The sequence below is a fragment of the Heliangelus exortis genome, chromosome 2 (assembly GCF_036169615.1).
Source record: "Heliangelus exortis chromosome 2, bHelExo1.hap1, whole genome shotgun sequence".
Classification (NCBI taxonomy): Eukaryota; Metazoa; Chordata; class Aves; order Apodiformes; family Trochilidae; genus Heliangelus; species Heliangelus exortis.
The window spans coordinates 117,923,839-117,945,004 of record NC_092423.1 but is presented as its reverse complement, the minus strand read 5'-3'; the positions used below and the strand labels follow the sequence as shown (position 1 = coordinate 117,945,004).

Below are 21,166 nucleotides of genomic sequence, written 5' to 3'. Positions count from 1 at the left end.
AATACCTTTCAATAGTACCCAGTATAATTTTCTCCATATTTTTTCCAGGAGCTGAGGTTAGACTAATAGCTCTGTAGTTCCCTGTACCTTCCCCCACACCTTTTTTGTTAGGAATATTGCTGGCTCTCTTCCATTCAGCTTCCCCAGACTGCCAAGCCCTTTGGTAGATGATCAAGAGGGATTCTGCTGTAACATTTGCCAGCTCTTTCAGTACCCTGGGATGATTCCTGTCAGGCTCAATGGACTTGTAGACATGTTGCTGATAGATCTGGTCCCTTACAAGAGAAAAATCTTTGGAAGATAGCTACTGTCTTGATGTTGTAGTCACGATCATATATGTCTGAATTTAAGGTTTTAATAACTGAGCTTGTCTTACATCAAAATTTGATTTGTGATTTGCATAAATAGCAAAGGAAAGGGGTAGAATTAGCAAGAGTTAAGGACAAGGCAAATGACAGCCTTTAAATTATCTACTTTTGAAAACCTAGAAATGAGAGCAGGCCTCCTAAATCTCAGCACTCTGTTCTTTTCAGCTAACATACCAGATGCTTTCATCCCCTCCTGCTGGTGTTTCACAACTATGACTCTACCAGGAGATGCAGAAACATTTCCTAGGTCCCAAGTCCAGTTGTATCTTGCCCCCAGGTTAAGATGTAGTCTTTCCTTGCCTCTGTCTCTCCTTTGCTGCTGACAGCACTGGCATCCAAAGCCAAAGGGGGGCTGCAATATTTTCTCACACATACCCTGGTGTGGATGGCTGAAGGAGCAGGACTGGAGACTGCACTCTGAAGAGTATCTTGTAGAAGACACGATAGGAGCCTTCTGTTGGTATCTACTACTCTATTGTCCATTTTATAAGGATTTTGCTGTCATCCAGTGTTCAGATCATGATGATGTTGTAAAGTGTTTGTCTGCATGGTTGCACATGAGAAACTTATTTTCATTTTGCTTGCTTTTAAAATAGGAAATATATTTCAAATAGCATTAAGATTTTAAATATAAAAGATAAAATGATCTGAATAAGGCAGGAGTCCTGTTAGAAATATGATATATATTGTTTGCTAGTATCAGTATGCAAAACAGGGGCAATGAATAGTAATATTTGATTTCTTGATTCTTATAATTCTCTTAAATCCAGTATTAGTCTGATGCTGACTGCATGGGACTGTTGTACTTTGTTCTTTGGTGTGTTATGCAGTTTTTATCCTTTGCTTTTCTATTTGCTTACCATTATGTTTTTTCTATTTATGTATTAGCTTTTCTTTTGATTCAAAGGAAGTGTTACCAAATATGAAAAATATTGTCAGTTAAGTGTACTTTCTATCCAAATCCACCAAAGCACTATGTAATTCTATGCATAATTTGACTGAAATTGTACAGAAAGCAGTAATTTTCATACCGACGTGTTACCTACGTGTAAGTTGCTTCCTTTGAAGTCTGCAAAAAAAGGTCTCTGAAGGTTTTGGTGTGCAAACTTCCTGAAATATCTTTCACTTTTGGATTCTACTTGTAAATTTCTTTTACTGATGCAAGTCTCTGACCTTTTATTTTCTCAGCCATCATGTACGTAATGGGAGCACTCGGTCCTGCAGCTGGATACTTGCTAGGAGGACTTCTTATTGGTTTCTATGTTGATCCCAGGACAACTGTTTATATTGACCAGAGTGATCCCCGATTCATTGGAAACTGGTAAGGATCAAGTGTTTTTCAAAAAACTACTCTCTAAATGGCTAGTAGGGAATTGAGACAGGTTGGGAAATCATATCCTGTGGGAGTTTGTTTAAGGTTGTGGAAGAAAGCCAAGGAAGAGGAGCTTTCTTTTGGTCCTTACACACTAACCTGTGTCTGAAAGGGAACCACAGTACAGCCTGGGCACATAGCATGGAAAACCTCCTGCTCTGTGGCTGCTCCAGGACTGTGTCTGACCTAGTGACAGTGACAGTGCTCTCAGCACAGGGTTGGTAGGACAGAGTATCCATGTTGCAGGAGCCCATTGAGGATCACTGCTGCCTGTGGCCAAGCCCTCCCTGCTGGAAGGTGGCTTAACCCCTTCTCTAGTTTTCTAGAGCAGGCAGCACAAAATGCTTATCTCTGCTGCCCAGGCAAGAAATGGTAGACTTTGTTTATTCTGGTCTCGGAGAAGGAGTTAGGATAGGGTTAGAACATGGCCTTTCCCTTCTTATTTCTCAGGGTGATGGTTTGTGTTTGGGCAGCAGATGATGTAAACCATCATGTTATTCTCTAGTAAAGAGTAGGCTTCCAGCAGCACTGAGATGTAACAGACATGATCATTAATTCGTGTCTTTGAGCAGCCTCTGATAGATGGCCTCCTTGGAAGTGTCTCTTTGAGGAAGAAGGTCTTGAGGAGGCTGTAGCTGACTTTTCTCAGTTAGTTCATGAACCTGCCTTAAAAGTTTTTTGTGCAAGCTCAGAAAAGGCTTCAGTTCATTATCCCAGAAGGAAACCTCTACTTTCTAGGTGTAGGGTGCAGTGTCAGTTCTAGTGCACTGGATTAGTGGTTGTCATTGTGCCATCCCAGCCAGGCTGTATTGGTTTCTATTTATCCTGTAGTGATCTCTCATGAAAATTAATGTAAAAAATTCTCTCTCTGGAGTGTTCTTAAGTCTTTGAAGATATATCATTGCTTTATGTGTCTTACTTACTCCAAGAGCGTTGCTGCACAGGACTCTCCAGCCAAATTTTCAGTGCTCAGTTAACCTGTGACTTTGGGGTTAATGTGTCTGTGCTCTCATATATATACTGATGTATCTCACAGGAAAGATTTGTCCTGTGAATATTGCTGCAGTGTTAAAAAAATGCTTTGACTGTTCTTGAATAGAAGATTAGAAACCAAAGCAAAATATTCCACATTCTTTGTAAAACTCTGGCATTTAATGAGTTTTTAAGGACATGTCAGAACTGGTAGTCAGCATCTGCTCTGTACTTCTGAACAGAAATTGTGAACAGGCCCATAAATACATTTAATAATTATAGCCACTGAGCTCCATGGCAAGAGTTGTGAGAAGTCACCTCTTAGAACCATTTCTGTGGTCAGGCTTTGAGAACATATGCTATATCAGGTCTTGCAAGAAAAACAGGAAAAAGAGCCTGAACATTTTCTGACAAATTGCTAAATGCATTTTATGTATCTCCAGTGTTTAATGTCACCTGGAAAAAGTATCTTGGTGAGTTCAGTTTTACACAGAGATGCTAGCAGAAGTGATATAAATATGACTGAAAAAAGGGAAGGAAATTGTCTTTCAGCATCTCAGCAGATTCTAGCCAACACAGAAAAGTAAAAGTCATTCAGTTTTCCATCATGTTTATTAAATCTGTAGAGACCGCCTTTCCCTGAGCAGTATTCCAGGTCCTTGTATTATGTTTTAATTTTTGGCTCTCTTTGTTTTTTCTCTAAAAGTTTCTTAAAAGTAAACCCTGCTATCAGATCTCTGCTAATTTGTTTCACAGTCTGTGGTGGCCTCATAAAAGTTTGGTGGTGTTCATAGCATCTGCACCTCATTATCTTTTCTGTTTCTGAAGCTTTGTCTACCCCTTAGGACTGAGACTCCCATGGTGTGAGGGTTGTTCCTTTGTCCCTTTCTGCTCACTGACTGCCCAGTTGCAGGGAGCTCTGAAAGCACAGACTTTCAAACCACTGAGATGCATTTTCTGGGATCATGACATTTTCTCCTTGGAGGAAAGTGTCACGTAGCCGAGTTTATTTTTATTTATGTAATCTAACAAATTGAAATATAAGAGTAGTCTAGCACTTACTTCATCTGACGTGCTTTTTAAAAGTAGTTGTGATAAGTTAATGGGCAGTCCTATTTGAGATTTCTCAGCCTTGTCTTCTTTGAAGTGAATTAGTGTCTTTGATTTTCATCTTTCTGTTATTATAGCTGTAAGGTTTCTAATGTAGCTTATTGCAGAAACCTAGTGGAAAAATTCCATTAATAAAGGAGGCAATGATTACAGACAAAATAGTAAACACAGCAACTATAATATATGCCAAGGAAAATTACAGTAAAGCCAATTTTTAATTTAAGCTGTTTCTTTCTAAGAGAAATATCTCATATATGCAGGAAAGGTAACTTGTTTTATCTCATGTGAAACTTCATAAGCAAAGTGAGTGATTATTTCTCAGGGTTATTTCTGACTTGATTCTTCCTCGAGTTTCACAGAACTTGGGTTCATTCTCCTGGGTTTTGCACACCTTGGCTTTCTGTAGGTGCTCTGGGCTAAAGTATTCACCAGCTGTCTATGTCTATGTCAGCCCACCAAATATTTAAAGCTGTTTTTTATCCAAATGTGTTAAATGTAGGGATATCTGTCAGGAATTATCCATCATGTTGGTGTCTTTGAAAACTGTTAATGTGTTATACAGGGATCTCATGAGTTGTGGAGTAGCCCTTGGCAGTCTGTCAGGTGCTTTGCATCAAATTTTCTTTTGCTGACACATTTCTGAGTGTTTGCCTAGATCTGAATCTGCTTAATGCTTGGATCTTCCAGTATAGTCTTTCATCGGCATTCCACACAGGAAGTTTAAAGGAATTCTTCCAGCACTGTCTGGTCCTTTCTTCACTTTAATTGCTTTCATTTGAGGTCCTAGAGCTTGTGCAGATGTCTTTGAGGTGCTCTGCATATTTTCTTTGACTTTAAAAGACAGAAAAATCAAGGGCTTTTTAATTAATACAAATCCTGCTCTGACCTCTCATTTCCCATTGCAGGTTTCCTTATTATTTTTGATACTGTCTTTTGTCTGTTTTCCAATGCTTTGATATTTCTCCAGGAAGATGTAAAGTGCAGACTGTGCAGATAATTGCATCCAGTTCTGCATTGGTGACATCTCCAGCACTCAGTATGTGACCAGAATTGTCCCTTTGGATTTGAATTTCATCTCAGGCTACATCACAGGCCCCTGTCTCCTTTGCTGTTTCCTGCCCAGTGGGTGGTTTCAGATTTCTGTGTATTATTGCCACTGATTGTTTCTTTGATCAGTGGCTTTGCAGCTTCTGCCTTTGAGATCCTGAAAGGGATGTCACTTACATTTTTATAAAGTCTACTGATTTATTCTCTGTCTGATAGTGCTGACTAATCCTCCTAAAAATCTGCTTTCTAATCCGTGTATGTTATCAGCTAAAATGAATGAATAGGGGATTTTCTGCTTACATAATATCCAAACTAGTCAAAACTTCCACTCACTTAGATTTGCCTCACAAAAGCTTCCGGTACAATCCTAACAAATCATTTGTTTGGTGTTTGCCTTTGCATAATAATTTACCACAGAAAGCATTAACCATACATATGTATTTGCCTTCATTTAAAAATACAGTTTGCAATATCTTTGCATTGCAAATACGAGGCTAAATTTTTTTCTTTTTTTGTGCTCATTATCCTATCTACTCACTACTTGTAAATGTTCAGAGTTCCTTTTGTAACTTCTTTTTTTAAGTGTAAAGGATGTAGAAAAGAAGTAAAAAATTTTCTCCTATTGGGTTTGAGTGGAAAGGTTTTGGTAGTGTGACAGTGCTGGAAGCTTCCCCTGTGTCTGAGAGAGCCAATGCCAGCCAGATCCTAGAGGGACCCTCAAGGCCAAGGCCCAGCCCATCAGTGATGGTGGTAGTGCCTCTGGAATAACATGTTTAAGATGGGGGAAAAACTGTGCAACTGCAGCTGAAGAGAGGAGTGATAATAGGGAGAGCAGTAACACAGCAGACACCAGGGTTAGTGAAGAAGGAGGGGAGAGGAGATGCTCCAGGCAGAGATTTCCCTGCAGCCAATACTGAAGACTGTGGGGAGGCACACTGTCCTCCTGAAGCCCATGGAGGTCTGTGATGGAGCAGATATCCACCTGTAGCCTGTGCAGGACCCCATGCCAGTGCAGTTGGATGCCCAAAGGAGCTGTGCCCCTGAGGGAAGCCTGTGCTGGAAGAGGATCCTGGCAGGACCTGTGGAACCACTGAAAAAGGAGCCTAAGCTGAAGCAGGTTTGCTGACAGGACTTGTGACCCTATTCACCATGGGCTGAAAAGTGGTTATCTGCTCTACCATGGTCCTCCATGGGCTTCAGGGGGACAACTTGCATTACCATGGTCTTATCCTGAGTTTGCAGGGTACTTGCTGCTCCAGCTCCTAGAGCGCCTCATCCACCTCCTTATTCTCTCACTTTGGAGGACTGTTTCTCTCACGTTTTCTCACTCCCCTCAAACAACAGCTGTGCAGCATCTTTACCCTTTCTTAAATAAGTTACCACAGAGGTGCCACCAGCATTGTGGGCAGTGATGGAGCTCCTGTGGAGCTGGCTGCAGCTGGCTCTGGCATCTTCTCACAGACACATTCCTGTGGCCCCCACACCACTATCAAAACCTTGCCATGTAAGCTCAGTACAAGTAGATTATACATATATATGTGTATATATGTATATATATATGTGTGTATATATATTGAAAATTGCACTTCCAGTACAGGGGAAGAACTCTGTGGGTGAATTCTGAGGTTGTTGTTCTTCACTGAAACATCTATGCAAGTTTATCCATATTTCTCTGCAGTCATTCCTTGCAATATGAACTTAGGAGAGAAATTCTGTTATCTTATATTCTACTGTCACCTTCTGACTGCAGAAGGTTAAGTCTAGAGTACTTTCTATTAAGGCCTTTTGCCCATCTGTGGTGGTGTGGTGAAGTTCATTAAGCTTCTTGGCCCCAGGGAAGATAACTGTATGCCTGCAGCCTGAAGGGTACTTTTCTGGCATCCCGGTACATTGCCTCTTCTTGTGAGTCTTTCCCAGGTCATTCCATGTGAGCCAAGGGATCATTGCAAGGTTGTTTATATCCTGTTCTTATAAGAGGGAGAGAAGAAAGCATTCTTTGTGAAGAATTTTAGATATGAACCCCACTATGAACTGCAACACATCAGTTGTTTACAGTCAGGCTTTAGGAGCTCGTAATTGGAAAGGAATAGAGTAGGACAGCCAGGGCAGTGGGAGTAGTTATGGGAAAGAACAGATTTAGCCCTAATGGGCATTTTTTTTTTTCATGCCATGGATAATTTTTTCATGCTCACCAGAGGAATACTGTATTGCTTTACTGGGAATTGTCCAAGGAATGCAAAGTCAAAGCGAATATCTGCTTCTCAGCACTTGATAATGAGTAATTACCGAAAGTGAAAATTTACTGGAACTCAAAGCTGACACTATTTCATGATATTTGATGAGTTCTGTGTAAGTACCTTTGTCAGTAGACAAGCCAATAAAAACACCTTCCATTTAAGGGTTTTGATGCAGTGAAGGTTTTCCCCAATTCCAGGTCTTTACTTTTAATTTCAATGTTCCATATTTTGCAAATATGTCTTTCCAGCCAGTACAGCCTGTAGTAACTCCTTCATGTTTTTTAATCTCATGTAATGCATTGGCTTTCATTTTATTTCCTGTTTCCCAATATTAGGTGGAGTGGATTTCTCCTTTGTGCCATTGCAATGCTCCTTGTGATATTCCCCATGTTTACCTTTCCGAAAAAGCTCCCTCCTCGATATAAAAAAAAGAAAAAGAAAAAGAAGATGAACTCTGATGATGTTTCAAGTGATGATGAAGTCATGAAAGAGAAAACAAATAGCAAAATGCAAGCAGACAGCGCAGTTCCTGCCTCTATGGGATTTGGGAAGAATGTTAAAGGTGAAGTTTGGTTTTAATTTTTAAATGCTATGCATTTTTTTATACAAGGTCATCCAGGATTATATGAGGATTATATGAGGTAGAACCTTGACACTGTATATTTAATATTTTGTTTTGTTATTGAGTTTTTAATGGATGGTTGTCCTCAAATTACAAAATACAGTGGTGACTGTAAGACATTAATTTACTTAAATTCTTGAAGTATTTAATGTGCACCTGTGACAAGCACACAGCCTATTTCAGATAGGTATAGGACTTTTAGCACCAGACTTTTTTATGCACCTGACAGTTTGTAACAGCCAGACTTGTTTTAGGCTGACCTCCATAGAATAAAGTGCTCTTCTAGAATTATGAGTGAAACAATAAAAAGAACTAAATGAAAAAGAATTCAGTTACATTAATGCATTTGAATTAAGAAAGATTATTTGTTTTGTATGCCTTTCCTGGCTATTTTTGTATCACAAGCTATTTGTTTTCAGAGGGTTAGGAGGAATGAAACCTATGCTGATTTTAAAACAAGAAGAGATCAAAACAGTGGCAAGTAACAGATTTTTATTTTGCTCAGGAAGTACACCATTAATGTGAAATCCAACAGTAAGTAGTAATCATTGATGAAATGCCATGGGAAGAAGGGCAGTGTTGTTAAAAATTAATGCAAAACATATACATTTGGAGTTCACAGTCCAGGCTTAGCCGTGTCATAATATTGAATAGTATAGGACAAGAGTGAATGTGCCTTATTGCTCTTGTGCTCTCAGTTCTGTTGTGTCCTCCACGGATTCCATGATACAAATCCTGATTTTGTCATTTTATGGTAGCCTGATGAATGCAGTGGGGCTAGAAGAAACCCATGAGATGTCATTTGTACCATTAGATGTAATTTGAACTCAAAACTTTGTTGATGTGAACATTAGTGTTACTGTTTCATTGGGTATCAGTCCACGATATGATTGGCACATTGTTAAAGACACATTTATGATTACTGTTTAAATTGAGTAGGCAAGGCTTAGCAGTACCAGTGTACTGGTTTTAGGTTAAAAACAGTGTCATTCTAGGTCATGTTTCCCCACATTTGGTCTGGTTGACATTGCATTTCCATCTGAAGTGTCAGGGTACCTGAAGTTACTGTTCATTTCTATGAAAGTAAAGAAAAAACAGGAGACCAGAATTTGGTTATACACCTTGGTTTATCACCTTACAAAACACCATCTTAATCAAGGCACAGAATGAGCAAAGTAAACCTGCAATATCAGATCTTTATGAACCATGTTCTTCTGTTGCTGGCAAAGTAGCTAAAAAAGTGGTAGAGGAGCAAGAAGAGCATGTTTTCTACTTTCCTGTTTGAAGACTCTTTTCCCCTTATTTGTGAGTCCCCGTACATAATGTTTTCTCCTAAATCCATAAAGCAAGCCGAGGGTTTTTTTGGCCTTCAAACCAGCTGGTGTATTATTAGCAAACGTGGTTCAGGGCTACTTCTGCCAAGGATTTCTCACTAACCTAGGGAAATGGAAAAGAGGAATTCATTCTTTGCTGGGCTCCTTCCTAATCATCTCAGGTGATGTTACAGCAGATGGAATGCTTCATCTCATAGGTGTACCTGGAAAAGATACAGGGATTCACACAAACTCTGCTTCTGGATGAGTATGCTCTGTTTCTGTACATAATTGCAACTTCCAGGTCATGTTATGTCACTACAAGCACAGCACATACACAGAAAACAAGTATACTCTTAGGAGAATGTTTCTAGTACTTTTTTTTTCTCCCCACAAAAAAATGAAAACTACTGTATATCTCATTTTAGCATGTGTTTTTTAGTATCTCTCTAAATGTCTAAATTTAGTATCTACCTAAATGTATATCATACTGTCTACAAAATTCTATATTAATATATAATATATAATATATAATATATAATATATAATATATAATATATAATATATAATATATAATATATAATATAGAATATAGAATATAGAATATAGAATATAGAATATAGAATATAGAATATAGAATAAGGCCACCAAATTAGAGCCCAATCTATACAAAGCTTTTCATTTTCTTTAGAGGAGAAGCTCTACCACATGAAACAGTGAAGAGCAGCATTGTATTTCACATGTCAGAAACATACCAAGCAAGTTGAGATAACACAGAGAAAAGTATTTTGCTATAAGCTGGTAATAGCTTTCCCATTAGGTGTCATTTACCCTAGCAAAGAGGGCCTGAAGCAGGAATGCACTCTCATTTAATTATTTTTCAAGTTTAAGTGGGCTTTATGGAATGAGATGATGCCTCAGGCTTCTCAGATGAGGCAATTTCATTTATAATGGGAAGGAAAAAAGGATCACGTGTCTAAGTCATTTAGCATTATTTCTTCTGAGATGTAATTTACATTTATACTTCTCATTGAATTTCAGGGCTTTATCTTTTTATAGCATGATGGGCAGTATCTCCACTTAAGCAGTAGCCAGGGGACTGATGATTTAGTAGGTCACATCATCTGTTCTGTATTAATAAATATCAGCGATGCCATAGTTTGTAATGACAGAGGTCAGTGCCATTAAATCTGTAAAATTTGTGCAACTTAGGTGGAGAAAGTCTCAGGGAAGAAGCTGTTGTCATCTTCTACTATGATGATGTCTTATCTGGGAAACTTGACAAAGTTATTCTTGTCCTGCTGTACCTTTTCTTAATTTCACAGAAGTTAGTTCTCTGTATGAATGAAAAGGAATTGAAAAGGTCTGAGGGAAGAGGGCCAGAATCCTACAGGCTGCTACTATAGGATTAAGAAATAAACCAAAACCTGGCTCCAGCTGCAAACCTCCAACTAAGACAGAAAATATAGATAAATTTTTGGTTTTTTCCTTGATGCAAGGGCTTGAAATTCAATCTTTAATTACCTATTTATGTTGCAGGTAAACACTGAGAGAGAGAGAAATTGTTGCAGATGCAGCTATCAAAAGTATTAAAACTTTAAATAGTTCACTGGAGGAAGAAAATGTATATAGTTTATTGGGAAAAAAAGAGGTAGTGTAGATAGCATGATCTAGAGATTTATAGTGAAGAAACCACAGTTCAGTCCCATACATGTAAATAATTCAAGAATCTGAGCAGACAAAACCACTGTTTTATTAAATGGATACCCCTTGGGTTTTTTGCCTTGGAAACTGTATCTACAGTCCCTTTTAGTTACTGCTGTAATGAAACTTACTGTGCAATTGGATATGGGAGCAGTGTGAAGAAAAACAATGTATATTTTACCTAAAATGTACTGTTCTGATCTGAAGGGTGTTAATTACATGTACTTTGTAGTCTTCGGTTTTCTTTTTAACATTTGAGTTTTGTCTCTCTGTACAGCCCTTTCTTAAATGTGGGGTATTCCTGTTTGCCTTTTCACATCTACCATCTGTTGTATGCCCACCTCAGCCAGTCCCTGCCAGGGACTGAGACAGCAAAAATAATGCTGATAAATAATCAGAATAAATGCTGATGCTCGTCAGGGCATCAGCAAAGGTAAAAACAACTCCCAAGGGGCTCATGGCTGTAGGTTGAATCCACCGAAGTGCTCCCCCATTTTAGGATCTGGACTGGATTTTCTGTAGTACTTGGAGATGAGTTGGCAGGCACAGGAAGAGGAGGAGGAGAAAGTGGTCTGAGTGTGGGGAGCTTGGGGAGCACTCTAAATGTCAGAGAGTTCAGCAGACCGTGGGCTGGAGATCCTGCTGTGCTACAGACCTTGAACGTGTCTCTCCCCCCTCACTATTTCTTAGGATGTCTTGAAGAGCTCAAAATAGGAAAAAAAAAAAAAAAAAAGGAAAAAAAAAAAAAAAGGAAAGGTTGGCATGGCCCCATGCAGTTGTGAGCAGTGCTAGCTGGAGCCTTGAGGAGCTTCTCTAAATCAAGTTAACAATAGTAATAACCAGATCAAAGTAGCTCTCAACCTCCCTACTCTTTATGGGATATTAGGAGCTGTCTGGTGACCACCCAGGTACTTAAAGCATGTCTTGAAAATGCTTGAGAAACTGAATCGAATGCGGTTGTTTAAATGGTACGTGACTAAATAATGAAATGAAACACATGACCAAATATTATTCTAGAATTTAGTGATTAGCTCCATGCAGAATACATTTGAAGTACTCGTGTGTGACTGAAAACGCTCAGTTCTATTCTGAAGAACAAATCAGAAATTCTGTCTCAAACCTTGGCTCTGCCTTGTACTGCATGGGAGCAGAAGCTGCCCCTGAAGCCTTGGTGTAGACACAGCCTCCTTCAGAGCTGCAGAATTGGGTAGTGGCATCCAGGCTTGGAGCACCAGCAGAAGGGAGGTCCTCTGGCTAATATCTGCATCACTGAAACAGCTTTGATGATGGACTATGAAAGGACACTGCTGTAGACTGGGGTGGTTAGTTCCCCTGGTTGTATTCATTGAAATGTCTTGGGCTAGAAGCACAGGAACAATCACAAAAGACTATATTAAATTATGAAAAAGGAGATTAAGTCAGAATTACTTGAGTTTTTATTGAAATTCTTTTTAGAGTGCTTCGAGAGTTTTGCTTAGAGCAATATTTATGAATATTTATATTGTTTGAAGATTTCATGCTTTTGCCTTACCAGAATCAAGCAGTGGTCCAGAACACGAATGAAAGAAAGTAATGTAATTATAGAATCACAGAATGGTTTCTGTTGGAAGGGACTTCAAATATGATGTAGTTCCAACCCCCATGCATGGGCAGGGACACCTCCCACTAGACCAGGCTGCTCAAAGCCTCATCCAACCTGGTGATTTTTGTTTTAGGAATCTGAACAGAGATTTATTTGTTCAAATGACAGAATGAAGGTGACTGGAAGCTCACGTAGCATTGTTTCTGATGCACATTTGCAAAAACAAGAGGTTTTTTTTTGAAGACCACCTAAAAATCAGAACCCAACAGGTTTGTGGCCTATGTCTAGTCACAAAATAAGATGACATTGAAATGTTTTAAATGCATGATTGATTATGGAGAACAAAGAATCATTAAAGTTTTTGGCATTCTTGCTTTTTACTAGAATTAATGTGATTGAAAGCTATGAGATACTTATAGTGCCTTTCTATTATAGGTATTTAAATTCAGAAGTGTCACATAGATCCTGTCACAGAGGATTTGACAATAGTCATAGGAAGAAACCAGGGAAAACCTAAATCTGAATATATATTTTAATTGCAAATTTCTTACTATGTGGCAGCATTTCCCAGACAGTTGCTCTTTATAAGTCATAAAGAGCTTCAACCCACAATTGCCCCAGGTTTTACTGGGGCAATATTATGTATTACTGCAGCATGCAGGAATAATCTGTGTTTTATTTCATGACAAAAATTGCAGTAATCAGCAGAGCTGTTCCCTGAAGAACCCTTCACATGGGTGTAAGAGGACTTATGCTTATTCCAAGACACTGAGTTTTATCCACTTAGCTGTAGGAATACAGTTGGAAAATACTAATTAGTTTTGAAATTAATGATGATCTTTAGACTGAGTGCTCAGCTGAGATGTAAGTAGGAGTCAACAGAAACTACAGCTCTACATCTGAACACGGGAGCAAGATGTTTGTTTGCTCTGCAGTTCTTTACTTATTTATTAAGTATCTTGAAATCAAAAATTCTAAACCAGGCATTTTCCTGAAGCCCAGTTTTACCAAGAAGGCCTAAAATGTACCAGGCATTATGATATTTGGACCAGACCCTTTAAAATAATCTGTTCAGCAGATGCCTTGAATTCAGCCCTTGGCTAAGGACTTCCATTTCATTTCTACAAAGAGCATTTAGTTAATCATCCTAATAAATTCTATTTTTTATCTGTGATATCTGTTCTGAAAGTTGCTATCTTATGATTTTCTTCAACATGTTTTTAGCATGGGTGAGCAGCTGCCACCAAAGACCTGAGTTTCCATCATGACTGATCATGATGCTTTTCCTCTTAATGTTTGCTGATTCCTTTCTCACAGCAGCAGCAGCACCATCATAACTGATTGCTTCTGTGGCAGGGGGAGAAGCATTCAATCCTGCTTCTTGTTTCTGAGGAAATCCTGCCCTGCTGCAGCCCTGTGTTGGCTGTTTTCTTAAACTGCTTCATCTGTCCCTATGAGAGGCTTTGCAAAAGCTGGTTTAGAGTATCTTGGCTCTTGCCCTTTGGTTTCTTTTTGCATCTAAGCTCCCATCAGCTAACTCAGCCCAAGCCAACCCAAAAATAGACACAAAGCCAAAGCTGGTGAGGTTTGAGGGCTGGCATCTGATGGTCACCTTTTTCTCTCTTTAATTTCCTTTTGAACAGTAAGATAAATTCAGATCAACTGTATTTTGAATATGCAGAATATTTGCCAGTTAATAGTGATACTATTTTATCTTTGGACTTGCTACTGTAATGTAGTTTCATTATAGTTTCCATATATTCATGCTGATATTAAATGCTCTCATACTCCCATTATCTTTTTTCTTTCTGTTCCTCTATTGGAAACAGTGTCACATTTTTTAAAAAGCTGTAGGTGGTTAAGACATTAAGATCCAAATACAGGAGTGCTTCTTAATGTGATTTATGTATTGCTTATTTCCAGCCAATTTTGTATTTAACATTTAATATGTTTCCTCATATAGGCAGCATTAGAGCATTTGACTACATTAAATTTATAAACCCTGTACTCATAACAAATTCAGTATAAATTTTGACGACTGGCATAAGCTAAGATTGGATGTAGTCAGACAACTTAGGTGCTAATTTGCAGCCTGACAAGTTCTGACATGCTGAGAGTCTAAATTCTCTTTGCTTTTACACAGATAAACTACTGGAGTCAATGGAGAAAGTGAGACAGATTTTTGACTTGACAACTTTTAACATCAACAAAATTCTCCCTCAGTTGTTTTTCCCAACGTGTTGTATTTCTAATGAGTACTCCTGTCATGGAGTTCAATGGGCTTTGATTCAAGTAGTGTTCAATGAAAGAAAACAAACTGTAATTAGTTAAAATACTTGAAAATAAACCTCTGATATTGGTAGAAGCCCCAAGAAAAAAAATGTTTAAAATCTCACTATCTAATCTGAAAAAAAAAGAAGTCTTGAATAGAGCTATCATCATGTGAAGATAATCTGACATCATAACAGGACTGAATTAAAAGTATTTGTTTCTTTTAATTACAATGCTGACTTTAATGGCCTTTTGATATTTGATTTGAGGATGATTGCAGCATCTATGAGTAGTTTTTCATTTACGTTAATGATGTGCTCTCATTTTAAATTGATTTATCCCTTCTGAGAATATTAAATGGTTGTATGTAAGGTACGCTGAGATTCATTGATATTATTGATGTGATTTTTTCAGCATGCTTTGTCTGCATCTGTTGGAAATACATTTAAATCATGTAGAAAAATGTTTAATTCAAAATGTTTTGTTTCCTTTTTCAACTATAGTAGCATCTTCCCAACTTTCCGAGAGTGGTCCATGAAGCAGCAAATTACAGGGGGAGTTTGAGCCCTGTTTTCCTCCTGTGAAGTGCAAAACTCATGAGTGTCAGTTCAGCAGTGTGATACCTGTAACCTTGCAAAAAATGTCAAAATAAGACATCACAGTAATTCCACAACTGCTACACTGTTTTGCTGTTTTCCTTTCCTTTATAGCATTACCGTGTAGACCCCCTTTCTTCAGATGTTTTGTTAAAGCAGACCTCAGCTGTGTGTGTGAAAAGTGGGACTGCAGCCCTGGGGGGATGCATTGAGATAGGGTAAGAGCAGAGAGCAAAGGATTGCAATCCCAAATATGCACTCTCCCACCCAGCAAATGTAGCCAGATGCTAACAAGCCATTATTGCCAGTCCATCTCAAAGAAAATCGATTTGTTTTGTTTCAGCTTGCTTTTGTTTATCGCTCATTATTTATAACATCCGTTTGTCACTTTTGTCATTTTATAGAGCTTCCAAGAGCAGCTGTCAGGATCTTAAGCAACATGACATTCCTTTTTGTGAGTTTGTCATACACAGCTGAGAGTGCCATTGTCACAGCTTTTATTACCTTCATTCCCAAGTTCATCGAGTCACAGTTTGGCATCCCAGCTTCCAATGCCAGCATCTACACTGGTAAGGCATTGCCATGTAGTGTAAGATTGAAAGGGTTGGTGTTGTTTGACTGATGAAATGAATCAATGGAGGAACAAACCAAAAATGTGTTTGTTAGAACAGATAGTTTGACCTGGCTTTGTCTGTTTGGCCAGATATCCAGGCTGTTCTTTGATGTTTACTATATGTGTTTGGTAAAATATGAAACCATTTATATTGTTAAACAGTTGAGGTTTTTAACAGAAACCTAGGCAGAATTTTTCTAATGTGTTAACGGTCTTCAGGGAGGAAAAACACAACAAAAACAATCTAGAAAACCCACAGGCATTGCTGTGGTTTGTGTGCCTTAAAAGGTCTTCTAAAGCTGTTCTTATTTTATGTGAATTTTACTTTGTCTTTGATCTTCAAAGTATCCTAATCGTTCTTTTTCCCCAGTGATGCCTTGTTTGTCTGTCCCATCCTTCAGTTATCTCTCTCCTCCAGGCTGGTGTTTTTTTCCATATTTACTAATTAACACTGAGCATATAATGATCTAGTCTAGTCAGGAGAGCTCTCCAAATCTTCTCCCACCTTTCATTTCAGGTCTGAGCCCCCTCCTTTGCAGGAGTGTCACTTTCTCTGCTTCTGCAGCAATGTACAGCCAAGTCCAACTTCTAACAGAGCTATAAACAACAAAATTTAAGCTTCATACTATTCCCTTCCTACTCTGCAGGAAGGAGATGTGGGAACTTTCCTAGGGAAAGGAGTCCTAATATTTTGCAGAGTTGGGGCCAAAGTCATGCAGATCATCTCCCTTCTCTCCTGGCTGCATCAAAGACACTTGTCTTTATAAGTATCTTTTTGTTTTCTCCATGGAGCTTCCCATACAGAATAGCTGATAATTTCTTGTCAGGTTAGTTATTTGTTCCCCCATACTTCCAGATATTGCACCTGAGAAGGGGTGATGGAGTGGAGAGTGAGTTGTGGTAACAGTCAAGGAGAAGACAAAAAGCAGTAGAAGAGAGGAAACAGCACAGGCATCTCATGGGAATAATTTGTCACCTGTAGTGGCTGGAAGAAAAGTGAGGATTGTTTCTAGAGTGTGGAGGGGAAACATCAGAGAAGCACCATGTGGTGACTTCTCTTTGAGAGCTTGCTAGGATCAGATTTTCTTCAGGGCATGAAATCCCTTTATCTGTATCTGTTGTGCATCTAAGGAGGAAACATTGATTGATGGGACTGCGATTCTATCTGAAGCTTAGGGTAGCTGTGCATGCATGGGAGTTCTGCTGTAATGAGTTTTGATGGGATTGCTGCTCCAGAACTTCATTCTCATAATAAAGCAGAAACAATCTTGCCAGACAAAATATTCAACAGCAGGTACATTAAAAGAGGAAAGGAAGAGAAGACGACATGACCCTATCCGGGCTGTAAAGCTATTAACACCTGTTGTTTTCTCTGTTAGAAATTGCAAAAATGCAATGTGATGCAATGTGCCAAACTTTATGGCTTGAGCTTGTGCAGCTTGTGCTGCAGTCTTGTCTTGTTTGGAGCTTTGTTTTCAATGTGTAGAGCAGATAGCACTCAGCCTCCAGGCTTTTTCAAGTTAAAAAAAAACAAACGGAGTTTGGCTTCTGGTTCTGTGTAGATCTTATACAAATCCAGGTTAAAATTTCAAGTGCTTCCCTAGCAGATTTGCTTGTGAAAAAGAGAGCTGCAATTCAAATAATTTGTAGTTGGAAGAATGGCACACTATATTAAAGCAGCACTTTGGTAACTTCTGTTAAAATTATTATAAACACATTGGATCTAGCTAAAGTCCTAGCAAAGATATAAGATGCCTTATGCAGAACTGGTTTGAAGATCTCCACGGTATTCCCTTTGAAAGTGTAGCCCACTAAGCAGATATTGTAGTTTTATGTTCCCAGAGTATTAGGAGCTGTTAAGATCATCTTTTGCTGCTGTGGAAAGCCTCAAGTTACGGAGCATCCTGACAACATCAAAAAGGACAAAGTTTGAAAATTGCTGACTGAAAGCTGATACTGCCCCAGAGCACTGTGCACAGGAGTGTATTTGGCATGCGTACAGTTCCTGGAAGCCAAACTGTCATTATAAAATGAAGCAGAGTGCAGCACAACAGCTTAGTATCAGATCTTTAGCTTTATTCCTCTAAATGCCTTTGAAAAAGAAGAATGCATGTCCTGATTAGATGTACATGCTTTGCTTTCCCCTGGAAGCTCGCCTGGAAGTACAGTGTAATAGCTGCGTTCCTTTGACAGTACATCGGTTCTGATTTCACATCCCCTGCAGAAAGAGAGGGGCATGGAGATGAAAAGTTCCTACTTAAGGCAAAAGAACCTGTCAGGCTTCCTGACACATAGGAGGGAATGAGCACTTCTCTCTGCTGCCTTAACCACAAGCAGTGAAATCTACTCCTGCCCCTTCCTGTTTCTCCCAGAGAGAGTTTTTTTCATCCCGAGCTCCACTTCCCACAGAGGAAATTGTCTTTATACTTCTTCTGTGTAGGCTTTCCTTTACCTTTCCATACTCCAGAACAAGAGCAAACCTTGGCAGGCAATTTGCTGATGTCCTTCTCATTATTAGTGTTCTGATCTTTGTCATATGGCAAAAGATGGATGAAAATGGCAGCACGGTGTAACTCACTAATGGAAGAACCACTAAGATAATGTCTCACAAAATATTTACATGCTCAGTTTTGACAGGGTGCTAGACATAGACACACAGATTCTCAGTTCTAGAGAAAGCTATTCCAATACTTGTGGCTTCCAGAGGATGAGAAAGAAAAGGTAAATTCAGATCCCAAAGAGGTTAGGAACTCAAAGCTAAGCTGTAAGGTGGAAAGAAGAATAAAATACTGAGGTTGATTTATCTACCTTAGGCTAGATCCTTAGTTCTTAGCACTAATGTAGCCACAGATTTGGTCCATGGAGTTTGGTTCACCCAACAAGAGTGTTTTAGAAGTCATTTCAAGTGATCTCAGTCTGCTTTTGGCATAGATATGTACTTCTCTGACACAGATTTTGTAGAGCAGGGCAGGCCTGGTACACTCAGATGGCTGAGTTACCATTTTCACAAAGAGAGAACATTTTCAGTGTGAGAATCCTTTCAGAAGTGAAAGGATTTGCATTGTTTCTTTCTCTCGTTTATATTCTGTCATTGAAAGTGAGAGATATAGCAGCTCAAGAGAGATAACATCTTTGAACTTTGTGAAAATAATTTAATTCTTCTATAAGGACTTACACATTTAAATTCTGCTCTTATAGGAAAATCTGGTTTTGAGAATGTGGAGGGTTATTAAGAGTCTTCCTCATGAAATAACATTTTATTTTATAATGCCTGTATAATGGCAGTATAATTAAGGCAGCAACTATTTTTGCTTCATATTTTTGCTTTCCCAATCTCAACATTTTGATAAGTATAATGCAGTGTTAGACAAATTCACAGAGAATAAGAATGCTTTGCAATAATATTAAAGATACTTGCAAGTTACAGTCGTACTGCCTTCTATAAAAAGAAGACCAACATCTGTAAGAATTTGGACTATGAAGTTTAGCTTCTGTCTAGATGCAGCTGCCAGAAATTGTTAAAATTCCGTGTTTACATGGAACATATCTTTATTAGCAAAGATCTGATTTATAGAAAGAAAAGCCAAGGGAAGCTGAGAAGTGCAAGACATTCACTGACACCACCACCTCAGGCCCTGAGAAGTGAGAACATCCTGGTGACATGATGCTGAGCTGCCACCTTATAAATGTAGCAGCAGAGAGCCAGAAATGTTATATGCAAGTCTTTTGTATCTTAAAGTTACCTTAATGCTCATTCTAGTATCTTTACTTCTTTAATCATGTTTGATCAGTTTACAGTTCACTTGGCTGTCCTGAGATGAACAGGGCTGCTGAGGTAGGAAAGTGCTGTTGAACTTGAGCAAAGTATCCAGAAGGCAAGATTTACAGCCAGGCTCACATATGGACTCCCAAGTGGGAAGGCTTCTGGGATCCTGCTCCAGCTTAGCACTTGTGCTTCACTGGAATTAATCATGAGAATAGGGAGAGGAAGGTTTGTGTCCAAATCTGAATTTCTTAAAATTTTCAGTAGTTAAACGGGAGCAATGTGTATCCCTCTTCCCCATTCTAAAATAAATACAAAGCAATGTTTCTGCTTGTAAGTACAATAGTTCTCTTATTGCCCTTTGGCTGCTGGTAATATCATAAGGAGGCTTTTATTAATTCTTTGACAACACTCCAGAGGTTTGAAAAGTATGACTCAGTCTGCTAGCAGAGAATCAAACAATGGAGATTTTAGTGCAGCCTTTGTAGTCATCTAATTAGGGAATGAAACCAATATTTATGTTTTTATACCATTTCTATAGGTCTTGTTTAAATGTTGTTCGATTTTCTTCCTGGCAGGTGTGATTATTGTCCCCAGTGCTGGTGTTGGTATTGTCCTAGGTGGCTACATTATAAAAAAGCTGAAACTTGGTGCAAGAGAGTCTGCAAAGTTGGCTATGATCTGCAGTGGTGTTTCTCTGCTCTGCTTTTCAACTCTCTTCATTGTTGGATGTGAAAGCATTAATCTAGGGGGAATTAATATACCTTACACCACTGGGTAAGTAGCTTGAAATCCACTGTGGCAAAACCAGCTTTTTGCAGTAAACCTGACAAAGAAATGTAAAAAATGCTAAAAAATGCTGATGGCTGATATATTGAAGAAGCCCCATGTTCACCTGATGTTTGGTGAGTATTGTGATGTAATCACACTCTGTTATGATGTGTCCCTTCAGTTTTACATCTAGTTTATAATGAAGCTTAGGCAATAACTCACCTTTTTGAGGCATGGGAAAATGCATTAGAATGAACTTCAGTGAAAATAATGGACTACAGTAAAATAAGAATAAAATCCTCTGTATATTGCTCAGAGTCTAATTGGTGTCCCCGAATCTTTTCTGCTTATGAAAATCATGAAAATACTAAAGGAACTGTAAAGATTGTATCTGAATAGTTTTATCGATTAATAGTGTTTTGGGTCTACAGTCCTTGTTTGAGAAGAGTCCCTTGGACATGTGCTACCAACATTAGTGGCTCCTGAACCCCTTGGTACTTGTATGAATGTCCCCCAGCACTTGCTGGGTCATCATCAAATCAGGGACTAGATCATAACCCTGAAAGGTATGTTGAGGATGAAAGAAAGATGTGGATGTAGGAAGGTACTGGAAATGGGGGATTTAGGCTGTGACATTAAGAAATTCACAGAAGGGCATTTTTAAAAAATGAGGGATATTTGGAAGGAAGACAGGGAGGAGAAGTTGTGAGAAGATGTTTCATTCCTCAGAAGCCTGATCATGTGCTTTTATTGTGTTTCTGATTTTGAGGTTTGGAGGACAGTGTAGAAGTGCAGAGCAGGAAAAGAGATGATCAGATGGGGATA

General features: G+C 38.8%; 1 protein-coding gene across 2 annotated transcripts in view; it reads left to right on the top strand.

Moving 5' to 3' along the window:
* Nucleotides 1-21,166, top strand: part of SLCO5A1 (solute carrier organic anion transporter family member 5A1) — an 81,024-nt gene that overhangs the window by 30,543 nt on the left and 29,315 nt on the right. For both annotated transcript variants that reach the window (XM_071737752.1, XM_071737753.1), the window contains exons 3-6: nucleotides 1,557-1,689; nucleotides 7,442-7,668; nucleotides 15,599-15,763; nucleotides 20,149-20,347. In XM_071737752.1, the coding sequence (XP_071593853.1) occupies nucleotides 1,557-1,689; nucleotides 7,442-7,668; nucleotides 15,599-15,763; nucleotides 20,149-20,347 (724 nt within the window). The remainder of the gene's footprint in view (nucleotides 1-1,556; nucleotides 1,690-7,441; nucleotides 7,669-15,598; nucleotides 15,764-20,148; nucleotides 20,348-21,166) is intronic.